Source organism: Leishmania infantum, chromosome 18, assembly GCF_000002875.2.
Source record: "Leishmania infantum JPCM5 genome chromosome 18".
Classification (NCBI taxonomy): domain Eukaryota; phylum Euglenozoa; class Kinetoplastea; order Trypanosomatida; family Trypanosomatidae; genus Leishmania; species Leishmania infantum.
Window position 1 is genome coordinate 31,699 of NC_009402.2, and position 19,786 is coordinate 51,484.

Consider the following 19,786-nt stretch of genomic DNA (forward strand, 5'->3'; position numbering starts at 1 on the left):
TCAACACAGCAGACGCAGTGAGAGAGGTGCACGCTAGGCTCAACGGCTGAAGAGGTGCACTGTGTTACTGCTCGTTTCATCTATTCTCTGTGTCGGTGTGCGCACGTATTACGGCACGTTGTGCCGATAAGGAAGAGCAGCCGGTACTTCTTGGCCAGCAGGTCCTTGCAACCGCCTACAACGGCGCGCGCAGGTGTTCACATAGCGCGCGCCCATCACCGGAGAGAGGATGTCCCTCTTCGTTTCCTAGCACAAGACAGGTACACTACTACCGCTGGCGTCGCAGCTCCTTCTCGTCCACGTAGGTCAGTGACGCGTTGCGTGCAAACTCGACGTGCAGCTTGTTAAGAAATTCGGAGCCCCGATCGCTGCTCCCGACCACGGCTGCCGTCTTAGGGTCTGGTAAAAACGATGTGTTCAGCTCCGAAATGAAGAAAGTCAGCAGACCGGCCTGCGGAAGCACCAGGGACAGCTCCAGCCCTTGCTTTTGCGCCGCAGTTACACAAGACATGGCGGAAAGAACGACCGTAACAGTGAGGTTCGGGCACCCCTTGCGACACAGCCGCACCACCGGCGCCAACGTCTGCTCCACCGTGTAGCGACTGCCGTGGTGCAGTACAGGGTAGTGCTCGAGGAAGACGATGCGGAAGCCGCGCTCAGCGAAGGTGTTCATGTCCGCCAGAACTTCATCCTTGAGCAAGAGCTCCTCCTCCTCCTCCGGTGGCGTACCCCTTCCTGTTGTACCATCTTCGTCGATGTGGCGCCGAGCCGCCGCCGCCGCCGCCGTCCACTCGCGTGTTCGGCGCAGTAGCACGTCTTCGATAAAGTAGAACCGCAGCTGGCGCGAGCCGTCGCTGTACTTGGACGCCTCCGACCTCTCTTCTGAGGTGGCGGAGCGGAAAACGCGGGATAAGATGCGCCGGTTCGACCTGGCCCACGTGACACCCGCCGCTTCCAGCACTGTCGCGTCGGACGGCATCACAAAATGCAGCGGCGGCTGGGTCTGGCGATGGCGCATGCTGGCCAGTGTAGACTGCAGAATCTGCGTAGAACGGGGACTGAGCTGGCCACCTAGCGCGCCGACTGCGGCGCTGAGACGGCGCTGGAGGTCTTCCGTGCTCTGTTGAACCAGAGAGAGTCTGCTCTGCTTTCCCTGAAGCGATCCTGCCAGCGAGGATGCGCCGACGCTGCTGTCGTTGTCGTCCACACGACTCCGCTTCAGCCTGCTAACGGAGCTGCGAGCCAAGGTGTCGGTCGCATTCTGCACGTCGTAGTGAAGCACTAGCGTGTTGGCCCGCAGCTTTTTACCACCTGGTCTACTCCAGCGCACAAACACCTCGCAGCCTGCGGGTACCGCTGCAGGGTCAACCACGACCGTCGTCTCCTCACATCGGACAGCGTTGGCGACTTGCAGCTTGACGCAGATGGCGCGTTTATCGAGGAGGATGGTGTCCGTGGCGGTCTCCAGCAGCGCGATGGGCGTGCGAGGATCAACCGCGACAGTGGACTTGACACCTGCACGTGACGGAAGGGCCGCCCTCAGGGGGAGCCACAGGGTATGCGGGCTCAGCTGGTGTTTTTGCGAAAACTCGGCGAGGCTGCACTCCTCGCTGCACACAAGGAGGCTCATGATGCGTACACGAACGCAGCCACGGCACCGGAGAAATCGCTGCCTATAAAAAGAAAACGTTCATTGGGGGTATGTGGGGGGGGGGGGGGGTGGAAGCGCAGTGAGACACCAGGAGCTGCCCTAGGAGACCATGACAGAGAGAGAGAGAAAGAAAGGGAGGGTGTAACAAAGACGCGCCCCTACAGTGACACGCAACGAGACGAGTCGGCAGCAGAGCCTGCCCCCCCGCTCGAGTTCTGTGCAGCACATGAAAAGGCTGCAGGAAGACACGCATCCTCCGGCACTTCTCCCAAACGCGGGCCCTCCCACAAAGCAGTTGATCGCCTCGTTGGCTGCCAACTGGAAGACAGGCGCGCACACGCACACGTACACTGTTTGCTTCCGTTTCTCCGTCATGCAGTCTCGCAGTCACACCTCCACAGTGAGAAGCTCACCATTCAAGCAGCACCACAGCGCGGTGTGCCACGTTTGGCAATAAAGAAAATGCCCCGTACAGCTGTCTACATGACATACCAGCCGTGCGCGCGCAGGCGAGATTCGACTGTGTCTTGAGCGTCCTCTACGTCCACGGCGGCCTCTGTGGCAGTGCGAGGCACCATCATGATGATGAGAAACGACGTTGTTTGGATTGTCGTGCTGGAAAGAGTGACCTCCCCAAGGTAAGGTCTTCCTTCCACGGGCTTACAATGCACAGCAGCTGTCAGGTAGGCGTCTCCTTGGGCGCCGCCGTTGGTGAATATCTTGTCAGAAAACTCTACGTCAAAGGCGCATTGGCCGTTGTTTGTCTCGTACCGCACCGGCGGCGCCGCCGGGTGCGTTCCAGGCTCAGCGTCGTGCACCGTCAGCATCGCAACAGCGAACGATCTGGGCGGAATCTCCGGCGGCGGGAACCGCAGCCACTGCGGCAGCATCCATATGCAGGACGGCACTTCCGGCACAGCGACGACTTTGGTGGAGTTATGGAAGGCCTCCGAAAAGTAAAGCGGCGACATTCCGCAGTTGACGAGGACAAATGGTGCCGTGTTGGATGGGTACTTGGCAGGATCCTGCAGCTGCGACGCGAGGGAGTGCAGTCGCTGTTGCAGGTTGTCCGTGCTACACGTCTCTGCCACCACCGGCAACGGCATCCCGTTGCCGCCGCCCTGGTGGTGCGGGTGGCGAGTGCCGATGGCGGACATGGCAGTCTTGAACTGTGCTTCATCGAATGTCTCTTGCTGCAGCTGGGTGCTTGCTCTGGTCAGCAGCGCGAGCCACGTCGCCGTAACGCCGGCGTTGTCCAGCCGCTCCAGTACGAGACGAACGATCGCTGTTTCGTGGGCATCGTCGAACGTGTTCGGAACGGGCACCAGAATCGACTCTGTGTGTGCTGCGCGGCCGCTCAGCTCCCACTCGGCGCCGTGGGTACAGCACATTCGCTCGACATCGTCGAGCGTTTGGCACGTCTCCGATGTGATGGCGCAGAGCCGCTGGTACGCCTGCTCCTGCGTCTCTGTATCGCAAGACCACCGCTCCACCAGGTTCGGCTGCGCGCACACCTTCAAATTCCCCTTGGCGCTACTGCAGAGGTACAGTGCGACCAGCAGGTCTCGCGGCGACGACGGGGGTAGTCGCATCCGGTACGCAACGAAGACACCCATCGGCTTTTCGGTGTCCCCTAGTAAACCCGCCACGGAGGCCATTCCGGTGTCCGTCAGCGGCGGTGGCATAAAGTCGAAGAAGCAGCCGTAGACCTGCACCGTGAGCAGCTCCACCTGCGGCTGATAGTGCGGAATGTCAGAGACAACACAGTTTTTCACCCCCATGGCGACGTAGGTTGTGGCTGTCATGTACGAGTGCAGTGACTTGCAAACCGCCGCCACAGTCTCGCGGCACTTCGTCACGGGCACCGTCACGCCCGGCGACCCGTGGTGCTGTCGCGGGCTCCATGTTGTCGCCGTGGGTTCGGGCGGAATGGCACTCAGCACCGGCAGCAGCTTCACCGCGAAGTCCCCGTGCGCTGCAACTAGAGGCGTCACATCCACGTTCTCGACGCCGGGTACGTTGACGGGGTTGATGCCGGCCATCGGTTTCAGGTCTGTCTTATTCAGCCGGTACATCATCCACAGCGTCCAGTCCTCGCGTGTGTAGACATTGACGAGGCGTCCCGCGACGACTCGGCGCAGGCAATGCCACAGCCCAGGGTCGGAGCTGCACGTACAGCCCAGCAGGTAGACGTTTTCCACTACACCGTAGGCCCCCACCCTCTCCAGCTCTCGCAGGCACTCTACAATCACGAGAGAACCGAAGCTGAAGCCGACCAACGTCACCGGGCGGTTGCCGCGCTGCTTGTCAAGCAACGCGACTGCCAAGTCCTTGCCGGTGTAGGCAGAACGGTTCGACAGCGTCGCAAAGGTGTTGTCGATCACGCCAGTTGCCCACACAGCACAGAGTGGCAGCTTAAAGGCGCCCACAAGAGACGACAAGGCATGGAAACCCGTAAAGATGGCGCCTTGCATGAGCATTTTCTCGGTCGCGGTGCCCACAGCCTTCATCATCAACGTGTCAGCAATTTCGAGGTTCACATGGATCGTCTCCCCAAACTTCATGAGGAAATCGTCCTCCCATTGCAGCACGTACGACTCTGTTGACCCGAGCAGCTCGCTGCGGCGCAGCACCGACTGCCACAGACCCACCTGCTGATCTCGCACCGGTCGACGTGGGTCGAAGATAGCCGAGTAGCCACTCACCCCGATGGCGAGCGTCATCTTCTCCGTGGCCAGCGCGCCTGCACTACCGAGCCGCTCTACAAAGTCCTGGAACACAAGCTGTACCGCATAGTGCGCCATGTCGACGACGCAAGTGAGAGAGAAGAAAAGCCCCGGCGGCACATCCACCAAAAACTGTGCCCTGCTCGGCGCGGCGGGAGTCAAGGACTGGCACGTCAGCTCCGAAAGGTTGTAGGCGGAGGCAAAGGCCACATTTACGTTGTTGAGAGAGCTGACCGCGAACTGCGCTCGAACGTAGAAGCGCGGCGTGACGGGCTTGCTGCTTCGGTTCACCACCTCCACAATGTAGTACCCCTCCGCCCCTGCAAGGCTCCACTCGCTATTGGTGAAGTACGTCAGCGACGCCTCAGCAGGGTACACGCCAATCGGCGAGGGCGTCTCGGGCCACTGCTCGCCGTTTACCATGCCCATGTCGCGCGTAAAGACGTCGTGCGAGGAGCGATTCACGAGCGAAACGCCCAGCTTCCGCCGCTGTTTCACCTCCTGCCCGTACTCCAGCTGCCGCTGAGGCAACTCCTCCTTCGGAAACGTCACCTTGCGCGCCTGCGGCGCCTCTCCGTCGCTCGCTGGGTACAGCTTCAGGTACGTGTACGGCTCCACGTGCATCTCAAGCGCCACTCCCCACTGCCGTCGCGTAAAGTCGGAGCTGGCCAGGTGCCCCTCCATCCAGTTCTCGGCCACCGTCGGGTCGAACTCCAGATCGGCCTTCTCGCACGCCGCGGAAAGTACCCAGGCGCCGAAGAAGTCGCGCTCCGCACGCACCCAGATCCGTAGCGACGTCGATATGGCGGTGCCAGGAGAAGGCGTGGCCACGTAGCAGATGATGAAGCCGGCGCCGGTGGGATGCGCAAACCGATTCATGCATGCGAGCACACCCGCGCGTCCCGGCGCAATGACCGCCGGCGGCGCCATTGCCCACACGCCGGAAATCAGCTTGATAGCTTTGAGGCGCAGCTGGCAGCCGTCAAGGTTGTTCTCCACAGCAAAGACGACGCGGCGGCGACGCTTGTGGAGCGGAGACAGATTTCCGACGTGCGACATGGCGATCATCCTCGTGTGCAACGGGACGACGACGCCAGGCTTCGAGTCGTCCTCGAGTACCGCGGAGAGGTCCCAGGACGTGCCAGGAGTACCGCTGCCTTTCTCCACCGTCTGGTGCGAGCACGCAAGGCGGTGAGCCACCTCCTTATTCAGATCAGCCTCCTCTTCCTCCGCTGTCGTCGCCACCGCCGTTTCAAACGCCTCGACCTCGCCCACGGAGCGTAGCATGAAGATATCGGAGTCCGTCGTGCGCCGAAACGCTTTGTAGCCGCCTAGCGAGGCGCCTGTCACACCGAAGATGGCGGTCACGTTGGCAGCGGTCAACGCCGGTGTAACAACGGAGGCGAGAGCGGCGGCGTGGGTAGCGGCGCCGACGATGGTCGCAAAGACGGTTGCCAAGGCCCCGGTGCCGAGCACAGCACCACCCACCGCCCCGATCACGCCCAGAGTCGTTGCCGTGGCAGTCACGAGTGCGGCGTACGCAGGCCCCACAACTGGTGCAGCCAGCCCGCCCGTCGCGAGAAGGGCCGCGCCACCGAGGACGGAAAAGCCGCCGATAGTCGCAGCACGCGTCAGACTTCGTTTTCGTTCCTCTTTGCTCTTCAATACCCCCTCCTGCCGTGTCACATCGACCTGCTCGGCAGCGGCGTCGCGGCTTGCTATCATGTGCAACTGCGCGAGCGAGTTCTCCTCGCGCTCTACCAGGGAGAATGGGATCGACAAAATCCAGGAGAGCCGCCGCGCTGCTGCCCGAAGTCGTGCGTCATAGGAGCCGAGCCTCAGTGCAAGGTTGAAGGGCAGATTCACGACGACCCAGTCCAGCGAGGGATTCAGCACCACGCACAAAGCCCGAACGTCCTCCTGCGTCCATCGCTTCTGATGAAGATCAGAGAAGGCGTATGGCGGCGGCAGAAGAAGACCGTCGAGAAGGTTGCGCAGGTTCGTGTCGTCAACAACAACATAGAAGAGAGACCGGATAGCAACGCGGTCCTCAAAGGATATGGTGCTTAGCACCTTTGCGGCAGGAGCATCAATGCTGCCGCACAGTCGCTCCATCTCCTCCGTTGTTCTCTGCGGACGTTGCGGACTCCATAGGTACCTGTAGCTCTCGAAGAAGCTGTAGGCGGTACGCTGAGCCGCTTTCGTCTCCATTTTGCCCTGTGGATTCCTTCGCCACGCCGAGGAGTGGCAGCGGCTGCACCGGACGCAAAAAAGAGTGTCTGATCCGGCAGGCAGAACGAGCAAGGCTCGAAATGTAAAGAGGGAGGGCGAACAGGCGAGTTGCCTCTTTGCAGCTCAGTGCGTATACACCGATGCGCACATGTGGCGATGCAGGTTCCCGCTGACGGCTCACGGGAGATGTTCCGCCTCAGCTCGGTGGTGAGATGCAGGTGTCCGTGAGCATCAAAGAGCGACCGAAGGCCTACCTCCCCGAGAACGAAGAAAAGAAAGCAGGGAAAGGAACAGAAGGGGTGTGCTTCGTACGTATACACGTACATGTACACTTCGCCCACACGTACATATATATATATATATACGGTCGTTGGCGCCTCCGTCTCAGGAATGGCGGATGGCCAAGGCGCGATGAGCAGAACAAAACAGTGGCGGCAGAAGTAAAGCGGAATAGTCAGTAAGAGAGACAAGTCATGGCAAGGGTTGTGATGGTGTGTCGCTGTGTTTGTAATGGTGGCATTCCCAATGAAGAGAGAGAGTCGAAGGGATAGAAAAGGTGTGGGAGAAATAGGAAAAAAGGAGAAGCAGGTGTGTGGTAGTGGACGGCTGTGCCGAGTGTGACCCTCTCTCCCTCTCTCGCTCTTCACAGATATCGCATAGAGGTGCGGGGAGAGAAATGCGGCGTGTCCGCTAAAAGAGGAAGCGGAGCACGCAAAACGACGGCAGCAAGAAGGCAAGCCGGCCTTGGCCCCCTGTCGTGCACCGCATTACTGCGGTCCGTTGCCGCTGTCCCGCCTCTGAATGTTCAGGACAAATTCTCAATACGTATATATATATATATATATATGCACGTATATGATAAAGCGGCTCACGCACAGCATCAAATACCACACGACAGCGATGGTGATGGTGCCACCTATCCATCTGATCACGTAGCACGATCGTGCTCGGGGCTACGAGGCTTGCGCATCCAAGCATGCGCACACACAAACAGTGTAGCAAGGACGCACAAAACGACGAAGAGGCGGGGAATATCCATTAAAGACGGGCAGCCCAAAACACGTGCGAGAGAAACAGAAAGATAGATAGACGGCAGAAACGGCAACGGAGTCCGAGAAGCAGCGAGAGAGAAAAAGGGGTTCTGCCAGCACACAGTTCTCGTGCCACTCCCGGTCCTGGAGGCAACGCCGGCGACGGCGAGACGCTGCTCACGCGGCTCTCCGAACAGTGGTAGCGCACAGTGACAGATGACGAAGTGCGGACAGGCCGAAACACACACTTCACAGGCGCCCTAGACTCCGTGCAGTAGTGAACCGTTGGCGGACGCTTTCTTTCCTTCTTTTCGTGGTACTCGGAGAAACAGATGTTGCGTCTCTCTCTGTCATTGGCGCGCATCGCCGCTAGGTCTGTGGCGGTGCTACTTGAACAAGGGTAGGGGTGCACGCTACGCTCAAAGTGCAATCAGCCAGAAATGAGATGCGACCCGAGGGTGTCTACGGCCGCTTTTCTTTCCATTGCTCCATAAACGCCTCGTAGTCGAAGCATCCTTCACTCACAAACGCCCATACCTCCTCCGTGATGTCCTCGTGACGTTTCTGCAGCAGCGTAACGACTTCTTCAATTGATTTATACTCTGGACACGCAGCGAGCACGTGCGCGTCAAGTTCCTGATCTACTTTCTCTAAGAAGGATGTGTACACAGTGTGCTGATCATGATCACCCGAGACGGTGTGCAGGGGTGGCACCGACTGCCATACCTGCTCGGGGTCAAAGGAAATCATAAAATCTTCGATGACGCCGACAACGGCGTCGAAAGCCGCATCCTCGGACGAGCCGCCGTTGCCGCAGATGATGAACTCGCCCTCCTCCGTGTCCATGAATGCAACGTGCAAGCACGGCGGAGGGGAAGGCAGGCGGTAGAATGCTCTATCGATATTATAAGGAGAGTCTTTTTCGGGGGGAGGGGAGAGGGTGACGTGATGTGCTGACGGTGGTGGCCTTGCAAGAGTGGATCGATGGGGATAGAGGGCCGCAAAGATGCACCAAGAGTCGACGCAGACAGCCAAGAGGGAGGGAGGCGAGAGGGCACCGGGAACACCCCTGCGCCCTCCATCATCACGTTATACCCACCGAATTCAAAAAAAAAAGCAGCAGTCTTGCCGCCGATTCTAGTGCTGCCGGTGTCCCGTCGCACACAACGCATGCCTGGGAAACACGCGGGTGTGACAAGGAGCGGCCATGCCATCTGTTCTGCTTGTTTGCGTGAGTGTGGGCGAAGGGGCAGAGCGTGATCAACACAGAGTATCATTGAAGCAGAGAGCGCCAGCACCATGCTGGCTCGAAAACCGCCTCAACCGAAATGAGACCGAGAACACATACATGCACACGTGGGGAGCCACAGCGAAAACAAGAATATATATATATATATATAGATGAGCTCAGATCAGCCACAGCAGACAGTCTCACCGCGAGCACGCCCTCGCTCAGACCAACACCACCGTAGCCTGCCTCCCCCCCCCAGAATCAATGGAGTAGCTTCATAGGAGAAACAGAGAATGAAGAGTGCACAATGTCGACGGCAGCCTTTGATAATAACACGGAAATGAGATGTAACGGAGGGCAACGTTGCACACCAATGCGCGCAAAACACAGGCACAGATGCGGATATAAAGCGCGGAGAAGCAAGCGGAATGCAGCCGGTCCCGACATTCAAGAACGCAGGGGCCTCATGATAGTGCATGGTTCAACATCCCAATAGTGGAAGGCTAGTCTATGTAGCCCCTCCCCTCCTCTGCCCGCCGCCGAACTCTTGCTTACCATCCGCAGCTGAACTCTAGAACACAGTCGAGTGTCTACTCGATCGTCACGCGCTTGGCTTCGCCTCGCATGCGTTCCTTCGCTTTCCTGTGTGGAGCGCATGCTGGAGGAGCTGCCACCGCCGCCGCTGCCCCAGCCCCTGACGTGGGCGTCAGACTTAGCGGCTTCTGAAGCTGTCGTGCCCGGTGCTCGTTGAGCTTCTTCTCGACCATCACCACATCAGCATGTGTAATGCGGATGAGACGGCTGGTGCGTGACACCACGGCCGTGTAGTCTGGCAGAAAAGGCGCGCCTGACAAGAGAACATCCGCGCCAAGGTCGGAGAAGGAACGCAACTCCGTTCGCATCTTTTCGCGACCGATCATCACCTCGACGCCGCCACTCAGCACCAGCGTGAAAGTGCTGCTCGGCTGCCCGGCTCTGTAAAGCACTCGCGCTGGATCGGCCGTGTAGAGGTCCGGCAACGCAGCTGCGATTCCCCAGAGAGGCGTGCTCTTGCTCTTCTCACCGTCACTGATCTGGTCGTTGACTTCCACCACCAAGTCGCCGATCTGCTGCAGCAGAAACTTGACATGAGCAACATTCCACGTTGCGAAGTACACGTAGGCCCGGGTGAGGTAGTAGGCGAGCGCCCAAAGCTGATCCTCAGAAAGACCTTGATCCTCCGACTTTGATGGCACGCCGTACGAGTAGAAGTTCACCCGCGGCGGCCGCGCCGGAGGCGGCTCAATCGTCGACTCGTCGAAGGTCTCCGCGTCCGACAGCAACTTCTTGTCACCCAAGTACTCGTCCTCATCGTAAATCTCCGACGCGATGAGCTCCTCGATAACGTCCTCAAGTGTCACAAGGCCAATAAAAGAGCTCGGCTCCATCGCGTTCGAAAGGAGCGCCATAGGGTGAATGGTCTTCGGCGTGCGCTGTGCAGGTGCGGCGTGCTTGCTGCCATGGTGCATGTGGTATGCACCGTAAGGTGAAGCGCCTTTGCTGTTGGAGGCCGTTATTCCGTCACGACCTCGCCGCTTCTCCTTCGCGCGCTGCGGCGAACTGATTGGCGAGCCACGCCGCTGGTCCGCGGTAGCGGTGTCCGCCGACTCCACAAAGAGAAGCTGCGTGTGATGGTGCTCGAAGATGTACAGCATCTCCTGCAGAAGGGTGTCTGCCTTCACCACTAACATGTCGCGCGGGTGTTGCAACACAAAATCACGCACTGTCATGTCGCTGTTGTGGCCGAGATAGGAATTGTCGATAAGGTCCTTCACGTAGAGCACACCAACCACATTGTCGCGTGACCGTTCGTACACCGGCACGCGCGAGATACCGTACTCCCACAAGCGACGCTCGAGCGCTGTGTCGAGCGGGGTGCTAGCCTCTAGCATGACGGCCTTCCCCATCGGTGTCATGGCCGCATCTGCTGTGACCTCGTTCATGTCCATCACGCTCAGCATCATGCGCACCTGGTCCATGTCGATGCCCGACTTGTCCGAGAACTTCTCGCAGTGCATGCGGATGAGCTTCTTCAGCTCCTGGCGGTCGTATATCTGCCCTGCCTCGTGTCCCATCATCCAGTCCAGCATCATCCCCAGCGGCTTCGAGATGGGCCACAGCACAAACAACGAGACCTTGAGCGCTTGCAGACTCTTTGCGCCAGCCCACAGTGCGTTGTTTTGCTTGTTGCAGAAGCTCATGGGGATGATCTCACCAAAGATGAGCACCACAAGTGTACCCAAGATGAAGTTCACGAGCTCACTGCCACCCACAATCGCAGCGACGAGCTGAGAGGTCAGCACCAGAGTCAGCATGTTGCCCACGAGCAACGTCGCCAAGAGCTGGTGGCCCAGCATGCGTACCGGCAGAATCTTGCGCGCGTAGGTGCGGTCAGGCTCCTGCCCCGCACCAGCTATGATTTCCAGATAGATGGTCTCCATCCCAAGCAGCCCAATCGTGAGACCGCAGTACATGGCGGAGAGCAGAACCGTGGTGAGGCAAAACAAGATGAGGACCCATTTCGGCCACGCCGCGTAGCCGCTAGCTTCATTCTCACTCGCGGTCGCCTCTATCGAAACATGGTCAAGCAGCCATAAGGCGAGTGCAAGCAGCCATGGAGAACTGCTTTTCGCCGCCGTAGCAAACGGCGGCTGCATTGGCATGCCTGGTGTGGCGCGACGGAGTCGGTGAGAGCAAGCCGAGCGGCACAAAAAGAAAGGAGAGCGCTGAGAATGAGTTGAATTAGGTCACAGCGCGAGACGGAGAGGTGCACGCAAGACGCCCAAGACGGAAGACAACCAAGCAAGAATGTATAGAAGGCACCTTTCCGGTCTTGTCAGGTACGCACACGCACCCACACCCGCTGCAACAGCATCAGCGGAAACCACACGACAACGGGTGTACGAGCGACACTCGAAGAGCGAGCGGCGGACACAACAAAAAGTAGTTGAGCAAAAGACGAAACGCTCAGCCTGTACGGGGCGTGCGACATGCACTGAGAGACAGCGAAGAGGGAGCCGCGGAATCGTCGACCACGTGTGGGGGTGAACACAAGTACGCGAACGCGTGAGTAAAATCACAAAGAAAGCAAACAGATCGGTGAGAGGGTCGAGTGGAGGCGGGCCTCTTTTGCAGCAGACGCGCACAAAAGCGAAGGACAAAATATCAGAGAGGCGGCAGATGTGACATAGGACGAGGAGAGGTGAGGAGGGCTGCCAGTTGCCGTCGGGGCACTTGTTGCGTGCTGCCCTTGCCCATGGCAACGTTGAACAGCTCTTGGTACGCAGAGTAGGTGAGAGAGCGCGCGAGGGCTTTACCTATCACGTATGGAGCGGTACACATTCGGAACAGGTGTGGGCGTGAACACAGAGAAGCGCCCTGTGGTACACGACAGATTCACCACAAGGCGTGTCTTTGCCTTTTCCTTGGTCCGATAGTATGCCCACATGCTGCCGGCCACCTCAGTGCGTGGCATCAGGGTTTGGCACCCACTCTGCGGGGAAGCCACGCAGCATGCAGCCGGCCCTCGGAGACGGCTGGAGGACTCCTAGCGTCGGCGGAGAGGGCCCGGGCTAGCGCTGTGCCGAAGAGACGTGCGGTCATGACCGCGGCTGTACCAGCTCACTAAACACCGTGTGGGCGATTCGACAAATATGAGGATGCGCCTACCTTTTAGCGAAACATTCCTTTTACGCCTTCGCTACGTTGCGGCGATGCCGAGAGCAATCGTGCACCCCGCGTGCGCTGTGCGCAGTAGAATTGTAGTGGGCTGACCGAAGCCAAACAGTGTTGGTTGATCCGGTGCCGCGGCATGGCTCTATTAGAGCAGAGGCAGATGAACTAGTGTTGTATGCGTCAATCTGTGGACCTGCTTGTGATCCAATGAGCATGTCCATCGACTTATATGGTTAGCGCAGCCGAGAAGCCGGGGCAACGTGAAGAAGAAAGAAACACACGGACGTACGTCACAGGGAGAGAGCAAGAGCGAGAGACGGGGCGCGAGTCTTCCAACGACAAACAGCGCGGATAACCGTCACCTCTGGTTGCTTCTCGGCAATGAAACGAAACAAAGCTGGAAGCGCCAAGAGGCCGAGAGGCCGTGCTTGTTGGAGCGCAGCGAGTATCTCACGCGGCTATCGCCTCTGCCGCTCCCACGCTCCCGAGACGCGGTTCGGCTGTTGGGGAAGTATCTTGCCCGTGCGCCCCGACCGATACTGCTTTTTTTTCTTTCGGTATTTCTCTCCAAGTGGGTTGTCTTGCCTTTGGGGGAGTTGCTGGCGGCATTTCATTACCTCCCCCTCACCCCTTCTCACTTTGCGGCTTGGCAGCTCACAGGCTGACTGATTTCATCCTGCCCCCCCCCGCTACTTATATTGTCTTTACGCAGAATTGGGCTACTCTGCCCACACTGACGCCTGAGCTTCTCTCCTGCAAACGACAGTCGGCCCACCCCGCGCGAGCCATGAGGAGGAGGAGCACATATGACCCGCGGAGAGACGAGACGTTCTGCAATCACCCAGAGCTAAACTTGTGCACCGCATAACAAGGTATATCTCAATACAAAGCCGTGCTTCCCAAGACCACAACAGAAACGCACAGGCTTCTCCCTCTCGCTTGCCTCAGCACTGGCCGTCTGCACTGGGCCAGTCCCTCCCTCTTTCTCCTATCGGATGCACTCCGCGCTACAGCATCTTCTTGCTCGTGGTGCCGTACTGTCTCTGTAGCGCTTGCGCGCTATCCGCACGGTGACCCAGGAGGCTGTCACGCTCGCTGCTGGCCATCGTGCTCATACCTTGACGAGATGCGGAGTGGCGCAGCAAGGTCGGCACGCCAGGGCTGAGGATGCGCACGTTGCTGCTGCGCTGACGACTAGCGAACTGGTAGTATTGGTACTTCTCGAAAAGCACCTTTGGGATGCTGTATACACGCGCCGCCGTGATCACAGCAGCGCTGTAGTCCGGCACAAAGAACGGCGTCGTGAGGGCCTCTTCGCCGATGTAGTTGAAGCTCTGCAGCTTCGCGCGGAACGCCTCGCAGCCGACGAGCAGCTCCACGCAACCGCCCAGTACGAGGAGTAGGCGGTCGGAGCGGATGCCGCGTGAGTACAAAATGTGCGATTGGTCGCTCACTGCGTTGAGGAACTGGGCGTGACCGCCCTTGAAGAAGAACTGCGAAGATGACAGCGTCCCCTGCACACCGCCCGTCTGGGAGCTCGTCGTGCTGTTGCTGTCATGCATCTGGTCAGGTGGCGTGCTCAAAAGCATATCCGGTGTGCCGTTCTGCTGGCTGAGGGCCATGGCGCACAGCTGCAGATCTTTGCACTCGTCCAGTAGCAGCTTGATGTACGGCGGCTGCCAGCTGTAGAAGCAAGGAACCGTGCGGTTGAGGTAGTACGCGACGGCCCAGACCTGGGAGTCCGTTAGCGGAATACTCTCGGTGGGGTGGGTGAAGTACGAGTAGAAGTTGACGCGCGGCGGCGTTTCGGGCTCGCTCGGTAAGTGTAGGGTGTTGGGGTAGCGGTCGTTGCCGGGGATATCGACGGCGGCGTACCGCGGCTCGCGCTCCACCGGGTCATAGCTGTCGTACTCGTCGTAGATCTCGGACGCCAGCAACTCCTCCACAACGTCCTCCATCGTGACAATGCCGACAATTTTCGGGTGCGTCGCTGCAAAGCCGCGTGGCCCTGAGGATTCCATCCGCCACGAATCAAAGTCGGTCATGATCGCCGGAATCGCGGCGCCGATGATGTTCGCGTCCTCCTCGAAGACGACCGCCATATGCGTCTTTGCTTCCAGAAAGAACTTGAGCATCGACGGCAGCGACGTGGCGGCGCACACCATCGCGAACAGGCGGTCCTTCGCTTTGACCACCTGCGCCACCGTCAGCGGCGAAAACTCCAAGGGCGTGTTCACCGTCATCAAGTCCTTGACAACGAGGACGCTTTCGAACACGCCAGGCGCCGACTCGACCGGCACTCGCGAGCGGCCCGACTTCCACAGCATCTCCAAAAAGTCCGGCGTGATGAGGTCCGTGCCGCGGACGCACGTCGCCTTCTCGATCGGCGTCATGATATCGCGCACTTTGCGCTCATGGAAATCCATGGCGGCAAGCAGCAGCTTCAGCTCGGACTTGGCCATGTGCGCGCCATCGTCACCTTCGCGTTCGTAGTGCATTACCATCAGCTTCCGCAGTTCCTTCTTGTCGTACAACTGTCCTGTCTCCTCGCTGCCCACCACGACATCAAGGAACCAGCCTAGCGTGGCTGACAGCGGGTACGTGAGGATCATGGCCACGTTCACGAAAACGGAGCCCGCCGCGGCGACACGAAGGGAATACTTGGAGCGGCAGATCGACATGGGCAGAATCTCGGCAAACAGTACAATGACTAATGTGCTTCCGATGAACTTCCAAATACCGGAGCCTTTGTTGTCCACCACATGCGTTCTCGTGCCCCGAGTACGGATGGCCTCCACCACATTGAAGACATCGTTGAACTCCTGCACGATGAGGACGTTGCACAGCATGTTGGATATGATGAGGGTCGAGAGCGTCTTGTGCCCTTGTTTGCGCAGTGGTAGCAAGGTCGCGGCGTACTTGCAATCCGGTGTCGACCCACTTTCGGCGATGATCTCGAGGGTAAAGGTGTTGGCGCACATGACACCAAGGGTCAGTCCGGCAAAGACCGCGGACAGAAAGGCGTACATGCAAATTCGTAGCGAGTGATCCAGCAAGGTGTAGACGCGCTTCGTCTGCTTTCGGTTCTCGTTCGCCAGTTTCTTCTCCGTCATCTGTGAGGGGTCTTTGATGAAGGAGTTTCCGTTTGCACCGAGCGTCGCGGCGAGAAAAACGCCGTACGCGGCGAACAGGATGCAGAGCCGAATCGACCGCACTGCCGAGGCACGAGAGTGCCTTGCATTCATCTTGAAAAATGTGGGAGAGGCTGGTGTGTGCTTGCGTGTCTTTCCCGCCCTTCGCCCGTCACACGCCGCTAATCCTCGGATCTGGAAGGAGGCGGCACGCGTGTAGAGAAAAAGAGATAAGCGAATGGAGAAAAACAAAACATAACTGGAGAACCCGAACTTACGCCTCGCATGCCGTCGCGCAACGATGCCAAAAAGAAGTGCACGAAAAACCGCACAAACACAGAGATCCCCACAGAAAGAAGGCGCTTGCTCTGTCCTTTTTCTGCTCTATTGCCTCTCACTCCCGCTGCCTGAACAGAGCCACACGGCTAGGCACAGCACGCGGGAAAAAACGACCAGAAGGCGGGCCCGCAGACCAAAAAGAAATTACCGAAAAAAAAAAGAGCGAACAATAAGAAGGAAGGGGAAGAGGAACGATACACCAAACGCCACTTAACGGTAATATGGGAGCTCCCTGCACGTTTTTGTACCAAAAACGCTTCTCTTTTGGCGCGCCCTGCAGTGGTGCTGCAGTGACGAAGCAGGCGGCGCACGTGAGAAGAACGTGAAGAAGAGGGAAGAGGAGATGCTGACGATTTAAGAAAATGGGTGTTGTGGATAAGGGCCGTGACACGCGCAGCACTCACCGACCTTTTCACAAAGACCCGCGAAAGGAGTACAGAGGCCTTTGTATGGGCTGTACGAGAAACAAAGAAAAACAAAAGAAACCCGAGGTGCAGAGCGCGTTAGAGGTGCCTGCGTGCGTGCTCATGCATGTGCTTGTATTCGTGTGCCACGTACGTGTTGGTGGGCGCTACGGCTATTCGCGACTATGGCTGCTGAATGTGGCTGCGCCCGAGGACTCGCATCCACCGCGCACACACTCAGGAACAAGGCTGCACAACAAGTCGATTGATACTGCGAAGTGGTGAAGGAGAGAGATAACGCGTTGGGGAGGAAGTGAGACGGCAAAAAAAAAGAACGAGGCGAAAAGTAAAAGTGAAAAATGTGCGTCACATAAGAAAAGAAGTATAGCGATCGGCCACTAAATGCCATGAACGTGCCCGCTCGTTGCCAATCAGCACCAGAGAGAGGGAAAGAAGGGGGTGAGCGGAGAGAGGAAAGCAATTCACAATGCGGAGGAAGGGAACACGCATACGCAGAAGGCCGCTCGAGTGAGACTCACTCGCCACAGATGTCTCCATCGGCCATCCTTCCGTGTCTTTCAGACGCCCCTGGGGTGCAAGCCCAAGGAGTACGGAGCGCGCATATACACAGGGAGGCAACAGCAATTGCAAAATGTCCGGAGGGTGCACGCAGGGTAAAGGGGCTCCGATGACTTTGTTTTCGGTTCCGCGCATGCTTCTTTTTGGGGTTGTGTGTATGTGTGTTTGCTTCTGTGTCTGTGTCTGTGTCTGTGTGGGTGTGTGTGGGAAGGGGGGGACTTTGACCGTTGTTGGCCTGTGTTGGTTGTGCGGAGAAGGACCCGGATCGTCCTTCGCCCTTTAGCATTTGCACAACAACAAAACAAAAAGAGAGAACGTTGCACAAGACGCGCATTACACATTAGCAAAGACGAGAGAGAGTAAAAGGAAGCAAGCACAGCGGGGACGAGGGAATGATAGCTCGCCTCCACACGCCGTTATGACGATCAGATCATCTATGGCCACACGACACAACACACCACCAGCAAGAGAAACAATAGGAAGATAAAAGATGCTATGTCTGGAGAGCACGCGGAACGCAACCAGGAAGGGTACGAGCTCAAGAACGAGAAAGCGGCACCGATCGGTGAGTAGAGTGCACGGTGCGCTCACACGCCTAGAGAATAGCGAGTGTACGCATGGCAACCCATCGAGCATCGCTGGAACAGATTAGGAAGAGCGGTTGCGCAAGAGAAACGGAGAGAGCGGCAGCTCTACGATCCAAAGCAGTCACCGCGATGGAGTCTCCGTCTTCCCTATGCACACATCTGCCTTCGTGCCTCGTTGGAACCGACTCCTCCCCGAGCACCCCACCTCACCCGCGTCGACTGTGCGCCCAGCACAATCCCGCCTCTGTGCATCCCTCTGATGTGGTAAAGGTCTGTGTCCTTCCCCTAGTTGGGCGCTTCATCAACGCCCGCAGGTACCCACTGCGCAGATGCGCTGAGTCCCTCTCCCTCACATCATGCACATACACAGCTACAGGCGTGTGCGCCGACACGCACACTCTGAGCGCCGCGGCAGGCGCGCGCTGAGGCAGAACGAACGCCAAAGAAAGGTAAGATAAATAGTCGCATGAGAAGTGCCCGCCCAGACCCCCACCGCCGCCGCCGCCAGTTCCATCATCCCGCATTAGGCAACACATGGCACAGCCCGCCTGGGAGAGGAGCACACACGTGCTCCCCTTACCGCTACAGTCATTAAAATAGACCCGCTCCACAGGCGTACTGCATTGGCCGCTTGCCAGGGTGGGCCACGTGCGTAAAGGTGGTGTATTTGGGCTTCATCGTGCCTCCCGTGAAGCGAATGAAGGCGCCCTTGTTGCCCATCTGGTCGCAGTAATTCGGGGCACTGAACACGGTGATGCACTTGCCGTTGTGGTCCACCTCGTAGCCGTCCTCTTTCACCTCGTGTGAGCGCACGACGAGCTTCAAATTATTATTCTTCAGGAAGTTCTCCGTGACGTCGGGGCCGAAAGATGGGCAGTCGACGCCGCGCTTGCTCGGTGTGCGACCCGGCATCGGCTGTGGGTCCGCCCAAAGACTCTCACAAATGAGACCGTTCTCGGGGATGTCTCGAAACCGATTCGGCTTCTGCAGGTCGGCGATGGTGACGTCGTCGCGCGAGTAGAGACCGCCGTGGACGACGAACACCTCATCGTTGATGATGTGCCCCGTCGGGAGGGCGTTGAAGACCTCTGAGAACAGATCAAACACCTCGGCCGAGTACTTGGCCCGCACCTCTCCCTCAAAACCGTAGACGCGGTTCATCGAGAGTCCCTCGTGGTTGCCGCGAGAGAGGAAGACGTGCTCTGGGTACAGCAGCTTGTACGCGAACAAGGTGAGCACGTTCTCCACCGAGTAGGATCCACGATCGACAAAGTCGCCGTTAAAGAGGTAGCGGTTTGTCGGCGACGGCTTGCCATTCAGCTTGAATATGTTGAGCAGGTCGTAGAACTGGCCATGCGTGTCACCGCAAACGGTAATGTCCTCGCCGTCTGGCACTGTGACTGTGACGAAATTGGGGTACGACTTAAACAGCTTTAAAACCTCCAGCAGCATAAAGACGACGTCACGGCGATCTATCTTTTTCTCAACGCGGAAGTGCTCCTGCATCGCCTCCACGAACTGCACCGTAATCGTGTCATTCTCGATGCGCGGCCCATCGTACGACGCAGCGATGGCACCGAGCTTGATGGTAGTAGATACCGGCTCGCCGTCCTTGGACTTGATGGCGTTCTCGAAGCGAATGCGCTTGAGCTCCTTTTCGCACAGGTCATACTTTTGTCGGGCATCCTTCTCGGTGGGCACAAGCTTAAGAACGGCGGCGAACTCCTTCTGCGCATCCTTGAACTTGCCAAGCAACAGGTGGGCAGACGCCTTGCGGTAGTACGCCTTCACAAAGCCAGGGTCGATCTCGATCGCCTCTTGTGCATCTACAAGTGCCGCTCCGGGCAGCTCCAACTTCAGGTAGGCAAAGGCGCGGTTGCACAGCAGCGTCGGCGTCTTGTGCGCCTCAATGGCCTGCGAGTACGACTCTACCGCGTGCTGAAACTTCTTTTCCTGGAAGTACGCGTTGCCTTCCTGCTTCAGGTGGTCAGACTCCTCCATCGTGGCACGGGGAAAGGGTGGAAGTAGACAGCGGGATCTGGTTCGGCTGTGCCTGTGGATCGGCGCACTACTCGGGGTTCTACTAGGATATGCACGCGTTTATCTGTAGGCTTCTCTCCGCACGTGTGGGTGCCTGTGCGGGTGCGGGGGCCGTCTCGAC

General features: G+C 58.4%; 6 protein-coding genes across 6 annotated transcripts; all 6 read right to left on the reverse strand.

Moving 5' to 3' along the window:
• Positions 1–268: 268 nt before the first annotated feature.
• On the reverse strand, positions 269–1,630 carry LINJ_18_0100 (conserved hypothetical protein; the record flags this gene model as incomplete). The annotated part of the gene is made up of 1 exon (XM_001464790.1): positions 269–1,630. The coding sequence occupies one exon, from the start codon at positions 1,628–1,630 to the stop codon at positions 269–271; it is 1,362 nt and encodes a 453-aa protein (XP_001464827.1).
• A 500-nt stretch (positions 1,631–2,130) lies between these two features.
• On the reverse strand, positions 2,131–6,588 carry LINJ_18_0110 (conserved hypothetical protein; the record flags this gene model as incomplete). Its single annotated transcript, XM_001464791.1, has 1 exon — positions 2,131–6,588. The coding sequence occupies one exon, from the start codon at positions 6,586–6,588 to the stop codon at positions 2,131–2,133; it is 4,458 nt and encodes a 1,485-aa protein (XP_001464828.1).
• A 1,514-nt stretch (positions 6,589–8,102) lies between these two features.
• On the reverse strand, positions 8,103–8,486 carry LINJ_18_0120 (conserved hypothetical protein; the record flags this gene model as incomplete). The annotated part of the gene is made up of 1 exon (XM_001464792.1): positions 8,103–8,486. One exon carries the CDS (start codon positions 8,484–8,486, stop codon positions 8,103–8,105), a length of 384 nt encoding a protein of 127 aa, XP_001464829.1.
• Positions 8,487–9,461: 975 nt separating this feature from the next.
• Positions 9,462–11,573, reverse strand: LINJ_18_0130 (conserved hypothetical protein; the record flags this gene model as incomplete). The annotated part of the gene is made up of 1 exon (XM_001464793.1): positions 9,462–11,573. One exon carries the CDS (start codon positions 11,571–11,573, stop codon positions 9,462–9,464), a length of 2,112 nt encoding a protein of 703 aa, XP_001464830.1.
• A 2,019-nt stretch (positions 11,574–13,592) lies between these two features.
• LINJ_18_0140 (conserved hypothetical protein) lies at positions 13,593–15,830 on the reverse strand (the record flags this gene model as incomplete). The annotated part of the gene is made up of 1 exon (XM_001464794.1): positions 13,593–15,830. One exon carries the CDS (start codon positions 15,828–15,830, stop codon positions 13,593–13,595), a length of 2,238 nt encoding a protein of 745 aa, XP_001464831.1.
• A 2,386-nt stretch (positions 15,831–18,216) lies between these two features.
• On the reverse strand, positions 18,217–19,626 carry LINJ_18_0150 (putative serine/threonine protein phosphatase type 5; the record flags this gene model as incomplete). Its single annotated transcript, XM_001464795.1, has 1 exon — positions 18,217–19,626. The coding sequence occupies one exon, from the start codon at positions 19,624–19,626 to the stop codon at positions 18,217–18,219; it is 1,410 nt and encodes a 469-aa protein (XP_001464832.1).
• Positions 19,627–19,786: the final 160 nt, after the last annotated feature.